Source organism: Humulus lupulus, chromosome 2, assembly GCF_963169125.1.
Source record: "Humulus lupulus chromosome 2, drHumLupu1.1, whole genome shotgun sequence".
Classification (NCBI taxonomy): Eukaryota; Viridiplantae; Streptophyta; class Magnoliopsida; order Rosales; family Cannabaceae; genus Humulus; species Humulus lupulus.
In genome coordinates, this window is record NC_084794.1 from 27272489 (window position 1) to 27283114 (window position 10626).

The following is a 10626-nucleotide window of genomic DNA, read 5'->3' on the forward strand; positions in this document are numbered from 1 at the left end:
CATAGATTTTAAATTTAAGTTTGTTGCTAATTTTTTTAAAAGAAATTTGTTTAAGTTTAATTAAATTTTATTTAAATTATAAAATGTATAGTCTTTATTATTTTTAAATAATTGTCCTTGTAAAATATCTTATGTTAATTTGATTTAAGTTGAAATCGTGTTTCCAATGTACCCTTAAATATGATAATATTCTGTTATATATAAGAATATTTTGTTAAAGTTAACCAAAAAAAATAAAATAAAATCTTTAAAACAAAAAAAATTCCCTAATCTACACACTTATTATATAATAAAAAAGATATATTAATCAAGGGTTTATCTTTATATGTTCAATAGTCAACTTAAATCCATATATATATATTTAATTTCCAAAAGTTAAACATTTATATTATATACTTTTGGAACCAAAATAACTAATTAATATAAAGAGACGGGTCAATATAACTCTCTTTATCTCATATGTTCAATAGTCAACTTGGATACAAAAACGAACGATTTACTTTATATTCTTTTGGAGCCTAAATAACGACCAATGATACAATATCCACACGAGGTATGCTAAAAATACTTGAAATTAACATATAAAATAATGGGGTTCAAATTCTTCATCATTTTAATAAATTTGGAGTCTTTTTTAAATCAATCATATAACACATGCTAATTATATTTTACTCCTATATATATATATATATATATATATATATATATATAGAATATAGAGCATGAAGGATCTGAGTCCTTTATCTTTTATTATACATAAACGAAAAATGACAAAACACGTTTAATAGTGTGGACTCGATCCGTTAATTATGGTGCACAGTAACGTTGCAGCGGAGAACCGAGTAGGCCTTAGGTTGATCCAAGAAATAGGTCTCAAAAGTAGCATATCCCCTAGCGAACCTGAATTTTCCGGTCCCTGAAACAACCGAAACCTCTCTCACTTCCTCGAACTGCCGGCTATTTCCTTGCAACTCAAGTGTGCTGCCGTTGTACTTCTTGTTCACGAACACAATCGACACCGACACGTGTGTGTTACGCCCATTCAGCTCCGACGTTACGTAAATGCCTTGCAACCGTCCGATCAAGGCAGAGTTCGGGTCCGGCGTTTCGGTTATCGGGTCGTCGGTAACGAAAACGGTTCCGAACTGTGTGAACGTCCAGAGCTTCCCGGCTATGCCTGCTACTGTTGTCAGGGTTGCGTTTGGGCCTGCGGCGATGTCTTGGAGGTACAAGGACATGTGGGTTTGTGTAAGTTCCTTTGCTTGGGCTATACAAATTACAGCCAAAGCCAGAGCACATAAGGAGACTTTTGGGACTAGCCTTTGTGCCATATCTATATGGAATAGTGGAGCTATTATTATCGAGAGATAAAGATCAAGAGGACTATGCGTGTTGTAGTAAATCAACTTGGGCTCATAATGTTTCTATTTATAGGGACAGATATATATCGTAAAGTATGTGAAATGTGATTTATGAATATTATAATTAGATAAGCACAAAAAAAAAATGTAGTAAATCTAAATGTAGTCGGCCAGCATTATTATTTTTTTGTAACGACGGAAGGGACTAGTCAACATATATATACGGCATACTTAGATATGTAATCTCCGACCATAAATGCTAATTTGATGGGGAAATTCGATGCTCGAGCATTTATGCTTAAAAATGCCATAATTAAAAATATATTTGAAAATTGTAAATGAAATTTGGACCGAAAAAAATACTCCTCATGTAATTTTAATTTCCCTCACATTCTCTCTTTAGAAATTAGCTATAGGAAGAATAACGTTTTTTTTAATTATAATTATAAATAGCATACATATTAAAATGCAAATAAAACTACTATTAAAAAATAGAGATATTTGCGACGAAAATACTTAAATTATCACATTTGTAGTACTTAAGTTCCTAAGTTTTTTTTGTAACAGCAAAAGTAATTTCCGTCAATGACTTGTTGCACCAGTTATATCTCACTGTTAAGTATGCCAACGTGTCAATATGTTTACTACCACATCTTTTAAATATGTCTATGTGTCCATATAGAAAAAAAATTATTAAAACTTCATTATTATTTTTTGTTTTTATAGAATTTGTTTAAAATTAAAAATCCTAAAATTTAATAAATTTAGAAATAATGAAATAAACATTAAAAAAAACCCTAAATTGGTTAAGTGAAATATAAAGTAGACCTCTTCTTTGAAGAAGAACACCTAAGATGATAAAAAATTATGAATAGGGTGAGGAGAAAAGTCAATGGTTCAACTTTTACGTCATCTGAAGATATGGTGAAGGACATAGAGGAAGAAGATGAATTTTGTTATTGCCATCTCTCAAAACTTGTTGTTCTTAGAACTTCTTGGACAAATAAAAATCCTGGTAGAAGATTCAAATCATGCTCTACATATAAGGTATGTAATTTTTTTTGTTATTTATTTCCTTCAATTTCTAGGTTTATGGAGCCTTGGGATAATGGGTATCATGGATTCACTTCTTTCTTTGTAGGTTTTGTTCATGAACTCATGCAAATGGTGGTTGTAATTACGTTAAGTGGGTAGACCTAGAGATGTGTGCCCAAGCTAAGAAGATCATGCCAGGCTACTTAGGAAAATTGAAAGGCTAGAAAGTGAATTGCATGTGCAAGCACGCTTGGAGTGTGGGTTGGACAACAAGTTTTAGATTTCTCAATGGGAAATGAAGTAGGTTCAATGAAAAGTTATTCAAGATGGGGTGAAAGCCATAGAAGAGTGGACATTGATGATGATCTAACATTGAAGAAAAATTGGAAAAAATGGATATTGATTGTAGGTGTTGTGTTTGTGTTAATGTGTGTACGAGAACTTGGATTTGAAATTTGAATTCTCTGTGTAATTAGTTGTGATGGGATTTAATGTGTATGAGAAGTTTGACTTTAACATGTGTTATTTGACTTTTGATTTGAGAATATGCAAAAGCAAGTCTAATTAATTTTCTTTCTCAATGAAAATGACATTAAAAGTAAACAATTTTGATATTGAGTTAAAATTTGCATTTAACCTGTCATATTTGGGACCATACAATACTTCAGTACATCAAATATAAATTGGATTTTGAACTCCATAAATTAGACTTGATTTTGATATTAACTTGTTTTTAGCCAATACATAACCTGGTATAATTCAAAATGACTCAGGAAATATATAACCTTCAAAGCAAGCACATTCCATAACTGTATATGGTGGCTTAATCTAACATTCAAAGCAAGCACATTCCATAACTGTATATGGTGGCTTAATCTGCTACATTTGTTCAACTATTGAAAGCATATTTCCAAAATCAACCTAAACATACAAGGACATCTTTGGCAATTTACAACTTAAAAAACAAAGATAATATGCACTTGCATGATGTTAACACCCATCAAAATAAATACAAGTTTGATAGTCTAGGCATTACTACTTTCTAGGCACATTCTATGCATTACTACTTTCCTGCTGTGCAGCAGCAGTTGCTTTTCTAGCATTTTGTTTCCTCAATCGTTCCTTTCTTTTGATAGTCTCTTGATTTGGTTTCTTGAGAGGGGGTCGACCCATTTTCTTCTGCACATGTACTAACAATAGTCAAACAATTTTTTTTGTCAATGACTAGAACATAACTTTTGTAAAAAAAGAAAAAGAAAAGAAGATTGGCTAATAAGAACATGCCTTATCAACTATTGCCTTCTTGTAAGTAGATTGGTTATGCCCATATTGGTGGAAATTGCTACACTTCTTGAGTTGTCCACTTCTCTTTGCTTTTGTTGCACCTGGTGGGGGTTTATCACCTTCCCTCATCCTAGATTTCTTGGGTCTACCAGGTAAGTTGGTTTCAAATGGTGGCTCAATTGGGTTTGAACTAGTGTGTGGCCATGCATCTTGGCTTGGCATAGGTTGCACACTACCTTGGTAAACTTTCTCTTACATTTGTTTTTTGTAGTACTCATGGACAAGGTCTATCACATCAAATCCACAATTCCAAATTGCTGCTAGAGTATTAAGAGAATCATTTTCCCTACTACAGAATTCTATTTGCCAACACTTTGTCTTTTATTGAAGAATCTACTCATCAACCAAAATCTTATCTTCTCCAATAATTTTATGATATGTTTATCACTAGCATCTAAAATGGCAGCATTGAAACTCTCACACAAATTATTCAGAAGCATGTCACGCTTCACATGCTCTGAGAAGTGTGATTCACTCCATTCACTAGGTTTTTTTTTTTTGGAAAGCCAAGTGTAGGCAGCTACATCAAAATCCTTCAGTTCTTGCATTCTTCTTTCAAATTCGGTCTCTATTGTTGCATTTGTTGCTGCCCATAACATTTGCTTCAACAGTAGGCTAGGATGTTCCTTTTTGAAGTTAGAGTGTAGATGCCTCACACAAAACCTTACTCCAACTCCACCAAACAAGGTTTCCACTGCATTTTCTAAGTCTTTTTGTCTGTCACTGATGAAAGTGTATTTGTGGGTCATTAATGGTCAGATCCTCTTTCAATAACTTAAGAAACCATTTCCAAGAGTTTGTGTTTTCTTTCTCTGTGATAGCATAGGCAATTGGGAATATATGATTAGTGCCATCAATTCCAATAGCTGCCAACAAAATACCTTTACAGTAACCTTTAAGAAAACAACCATCAATGCTTATTATAGGTCTATATCCATTGATGAAACCATCCTTGCATTCCTTGAGACATATATAACATCTTTCAAATATTCTTTTCCTATCCACCAACTTGGTCTGAATCTTCGATGAACTACTAGGGTTTGTTTCCAGAAGTTGCTTGCAATAATCTTCTAAAATTTCAAATTGTTCTAAAACTGAACCTTCTAAAATCTGCTTTGCTTTGTTCCTTGCCCGATAGAACTTGTGCCTTTTAACTTGAGAATATTTAGTTTTGAAGGTCTTTTCTTTGAAAGTGGCGTGGTCCATATTAGGATTCAACCTAAATTCATCCAGGAAATGATTTGCAAGCCAATTGGCAGTGACATGTTGACCATTTAACACTATTCCGCAATTATGTAGATCAACAAGAGTATTAACCCTAAAACTTTTGTTGTCACTCCTACAAATGTGTGCATAAAGTAACCATCCACAATTGTCAACCTTACATTTGACCCTTACTTTCTCTATAGAATTTGTTACAAAGACATACTCTCTGTTGCTTCTTATGAGATACCCTTTAAGTGCACCCCTTAATAACTACACACTCCCAGACTCCATACCTAGAACAAACTTAAACTCTGAGAAGTTGCACCTTGGATTGTATTGTTTGTTGGACCTTCGTGGGCCACAGTTTTCATCACTACTATATAAACTCCGAAGATCATCTTCAGAGTCTAATCCATCATCTTCACTCTCATTGTCTCCATTATCACACATAGAAGTGCTTGATCCCCACCAACTTGATGGATTTGTTTGTCTATCCATTTCACTCTCCAATTGGACATCTTCATCATACTCTAGTTCCTTAAGTTCAAAATCCTCTTCTAATTGCCCTACAAAAAACATACAGAACATACAGAAATAGGCAACTATCACAATATGTCCTTGCGAAAATAAAAGTTTCACATATTTCAATTTAGCAACTACTAACATCTGGTATGTATATTTCATTTCCTACCAGACTTGCATATGATATGTTTGCTTCATTTTCTCCCTAACTTGCAGCTGGTATATTTGCTACATCTTCTCTCTGACTTGCAGCTGGTGCATTTGCTTCATTTACACACACAACCAGAGTATATTAGCAATGTAAATATATATATATTTATATATATAATGATTAAGGCATTTTTGTGAGTGTATAATTAGTTGGTCCCAGGACAAGATAAAAAATCTTACTTTACATATAGTATATTCCTCATATAGCTTTGAAAAGTTGTCTAAAAAATAAATGCTTTGGTGCAATTGTGATAATGATATATTGATGCTTATTTTCTCACAAACAGACAAACATAGGACCGGACAAAGATTCCTGTTATGAGTCCCACACATTGACTCAATGCACATGGTGAAAACCTTTAATATTTCACCCACTTTCACCTTCCCATAAAAGACAAAATTATGCTCGACCAACATCAAAAACTCAACATATACATACTGCACAAAAGCCAATTAACATTGTAAAATATATAAATATGGAGAAATGTATATGTGAAGAACCTATAAGCCTTGCATACTATTCAAACAGAAAACCATTTTCTAATCCCAAACCATACCACATAAACAAATCAATCAAGAATAAAATTGCATAATGTAGAAGGGGCATATCGTGGTTAGGGTTCACCTTCTTGAGGAAGCTTCCCCATTTTTTGCTAAACCCAAGACCTTCAACAGGTCCTATGGCACTTCTTCTTCGAAGACAACATGAGAAACATAACTAAGAGGAGACCCAATATCGTAAATGGAGAAGTGAGACTATTAGAGCTTTTGTTGGAAAACTAGGGTTTTTTTAATGTTTATTTTATTATTTCTAAATTTAATAAATTTTAAGGTTTTTAATTTTAAACAAATTATATAAAAACAAAAAATAATAATGAAGTTTTAATAAACTTTTTCTATATGGACACATAGACATATTTAAAAGATATGGCAGTAAACATATTGACACGTTGTCATACTTAACAGTGGGATATAACAGATGCAACAAGTCATTGAGAGAAGATACTTTTGCCATCACAAAAAAAAAAAATTTGATACTTAAGTGCTACAAATGTAACAATTTAGGTGCTTTCGCCGTAAATATCCCTAAAAAATGTCTAAATTAATTTATTGAACTTTTGAAAGTGATATGATATATATATATAGTTTAAAAATATTTTATATCATAATTTCCATATATATTAACCTATTTAAAAATGTAAATATGATCCATATCATACAATATCCTCTCAAAATAATAGCACCGCTATGATAGAGGGATTGGATTGAATGATTTTTATAGTGTTATTTTTTATCAAATTAGAGGTTAAAAAAAGTAATTTAACAATCTAAATAATTACCCTAATTTGGGATAATTTAATCCTAATGAAAAACTTGGGATAATTGTATCATCTTTAATTCTCTCCTCCATGTGTATATTTCGATTATTTGATAAGAAAAAAGAATTGCTACATTGTATCCACCTTACATTATATTTTTTTCTAATTTAGTGTTGCCAATCCAACTACTAATTTATTTTTCTATATTTTTTTCTCTTATATTTTTTAATCAAATCCAATTCCAATATCTAAAGATGATTTAATTACTCTTGCAAGAAATATGTGTGAACATTCATCAGTGACAATTTATAATATCTCTCAATTAAACACCCCGGCCGTTTTTATTTATTTATTTATTTTTCGCAGCTTCTCTTATACATAAATGCGTCATAAAACAAAATAAATCTCTGATAAAATTATAAATTTTACTTTCACACCTTTGAAATTTTTATTAAATACAAAATAACCTGTTAATAATTTTTTTTTTCCTATAGCTTATTGAACTCTTGCAGCAGAAATAAATATAAATAAAAAGAGGATAATAATTTTTCTTTTATAAAAATATTCATAAATATTAATTGTAGGATTTATTTCTCAATGTCAACTTTTTTTTTTAAGAATTATTATAGCTGCCAGAGAGTCAAACTCTTTTATAAGCTTGGAGCTCGCTCGTTGACTGAACGCCAACCATTCATTTTTTTTCTTTTCCTAAAATTCGGCTCTAATTTATCCGTGAACTCTCATTCACGTCTCTAAGAATTAATTAATGTTGGTTTTGGGTAGGCTTGGGGTTATAACGATGAATTTTGCTGTACTAATTCTTGCTATGGTTATTTTGGATGGAAGAAGTTGTTTGGTTACGGCGACAAAAGAGACAAATGCTTCTGATTTGGGCAATAATAATAAGGGAATGACCCTTGATACGGTAAGAGAGTCGTTGATTAGACAAGAAGATACAATCATTTTTAGTTTGATTGAAAGAGCCAAGTTTCCAATGAATTCCCCTACTTACCAAGAATCCAAATCCTGCGTTGGATTTTGTGGTTCTCTGATTCGTTTCTTCGTCAATGAAACCGAATCCCTCCAGGCTAAGGTAATTTCAAGTCAAATGTTATTATTATCCTTTTTCTTTTGGGTATACATATAGTTTGTTCGAAATTGAATAATTTTTGTTTTGCTGTTTCGGTGGGTGGTAAAACTTTTAGTTCTCATTCTAATAATATATAATTATACTTTCTATACACGTCGATCTAAAAATGCATGTATATTTTGTTTGAAAGTGAGCATTACTTTTCCTTCTAGTTGGTTTACTAATTTTATATGACCATTCCTAATTGTCCACATGTGTTGTTCCCCACTTTGCTTTAAAACTCACAAACAAGAGTACTTCATTAAGATTCACAAAGAAAAGCTTCGTTACCACATATTATTAGAGAAAAGAAGGCTGTCTATTCTAACCGCCCAAGCAACTTCAAACCAGATTGTTTTGGAAAAGAACAAATGTACCAAAGCATCCAACTCATTTGCATAAACAAGAAATCCCAAAAATGTTTATTGGAGCTGTTACTCGAATGGAAGCTGAAATAGTAATATTTACAGGCTGGTAGGTATCAAAATCCTGAAGAGCACGCCTACTTTCCTGATCATTTACCACCCTCATTGGTGCCACCACATGCCTTTCCACCGGTAAATTATTTCATACTTTCATAACATGAGTACTGTGTCAAGAGATATATATATATATTTTGGGTTCTTATAAACTTGGACCGTAGGTATTGCATGCTGCAGCGGCTTCAATCAATGTGAACAACAAAATTTGGGATATATATTTCAAGCAATTGCTTCCTTTGTTTACTGTAGAGGGTGATGATGGAAACTATGCCTCAACTGCCTCTAGTGACCTCAATTGCTTACAGGTAAGGATGCCTTTTTTTTTTATGTATTTATATTTTGTTTTGTCTATCTTGCTATTTATTAACTGTACATACCACTTATTCGAGATAAGAAAAAACCTTTTATACTTGAGAATATGTCTGAGCTTTAATTTTCTACGAGACAAAAAATGATAGCGATCGAGGTATATTGGTTTTCATTAACAACTGCAGGCTATCTCTAGAAGGATTCATTACGGAAAATTTGTGGCTGAGGTGAAATTCAGGGATGCCCCGCATGACTATGAACCTGCAATTCGTGCTCGGGTATGTATGTATGGTTTTTTTTAGAGTAAGGATAGATACATTTTTAATTTGTACACTCAAATTTCACACATGTGTAACTAATCTTTAACATACAATTAAAAATTATTTGGACCTTAAAAATTTGGTGTTTGAATTAGGAAGAGGGTTACACTACTATCTTGAATCACATTATTACTTATCACCCACGTTCATACACATTCATTCAACAACATTTGAATTCATTATAGATCAACTAGACCAATACAATTAATTGTATCATAATTTGATGGTGGTTATAGTGAACAGTAGTACTACAATTAATACATGGTTATTTGTCTTGTATCATTTTAATAAATTCAAAACTTCAGGATAGGGACGCTCTGATGAAGTTGTTGACATTTAAAACTGTAGAAGAGGCGGTGAAGAAGAGGGTTGAGAAGAAGGCAATGATATTTGGACAAGAAGTAAGCCTTAACACAACTTCCACAGAAAGCAAGGGAAAGCACAAAATTGATCCGCAATTAGTTTCTCGTCTCTATGATGAATGGATTATGCCTCTCACTAAATTTGTTCAAGTTGAGTACCTTCTCCGTCGCCTTGATCATTAGAAGTTTACAACCTATTTTTTAAACTTCATTCATTTATCTATGTTGACCACATTAATATTGATTTCTCATGTTGTTGTGAGGAGGATATATTTATATCATCAAATTGTATTTTTTTGATCAGTATATATATATATATATACTATAATAAATAATTTATAAGCGAACTAAAGCTCTAACCATATAACTGTTAATTTTTGAAGAAGTCAATCACAATTCAAATTATGAACCATTTCATTAATTCTTTCAATATATTTTTAAATAGTGCACTGATAAAATTGATGAACGATATTGTAAAGGTTTGTAAAAACTAGAGAAAAGAAACCAAAAACGTAGAGAGGAGACTTGTGAAAAATGAAGAGCTCAACCTCAGCACAGTGAGACTCTTGATATATATATTGATAGTGTAAAGAATTTGTTACAAGAAATGGTTACAAAAGCTGTTAAGACAGCTGTAAAACAGAATTCTGTTATAAAACAGATTTACACTAAATGATCACGTGTTGTCAAGCTCATCATATACAGTGTGTCTAATATCCCCCCTCAAGTGACACGGTGAAGCACTAAGTGTCAACTTGGAACTGAGAAAACTGAACTGAGGAATAGGCAAAGGCTTCGTTAATATGTCTGCAGTTTGATGAGATGAGTCAACGTATCTAACATCCAAGAGATTGGCTAATACTTGATCACGAACAAAATGAAGGTCGATTTCGATGTGTTTCGTACGAGCATGAAAGACTGGATTTGAAGCCAATGAACCAGCTCCTACATTGTCACACCATAGTATAGGACACTGAAATAATCGCACGTCCAGTTCAGAGAGGAGGGATTGAAGCCAAATCAACTC

At 32.3% G+C, this 10626-nt stretch overlaps 2 protein-coding genes across 2 annotated transcripts; one reads left to right on the top strand and one right to left on the bottom strand.

Moving 5' to 3' along the window:
• Window positions 1-480: 480 nt before the first annotated feature.
• On the bottom strand, window positions 481-1406 carry LOC133817552 (pterocarpan synthase 1-like). Its single transcript, XM_062250104.1, has one exon. It carries the CDS (start codon window positions 1329-1331, stop codon window positions 804-806), a length of 528 nt encoding a protein of 175 aa, XP_062106088.1. The 5' UTR covers window positions 1332-1406; the 3' UTR covers window positions 481-803.
• A 6290-nt stretch (window positions 1407-7696) lies between these two features.
• Window positions 7697-9951, top strand: LOC133817553 (chorismate mutase 2-like). The gene is made up of 5 exons (XM_062250105.1): window positions 7697-8090; window positions 8597-8683; window positions 8770-8913; window positions 9103-9195; window positions 9543-9951. The coding sequence occupies exons 1-5, from the start codon at window positions 7764-7766 to the stop codon at window positions 9780-9782; spliced, it is 891 nt and encodes a 296-aa protein (XP_062106089.1). The 5' UTR covers window positions 7697-7763; the 3' UTR covers window positions 9783-9951.
• Window positions 9952-10626: the final 675 nt, after the last annotated feature.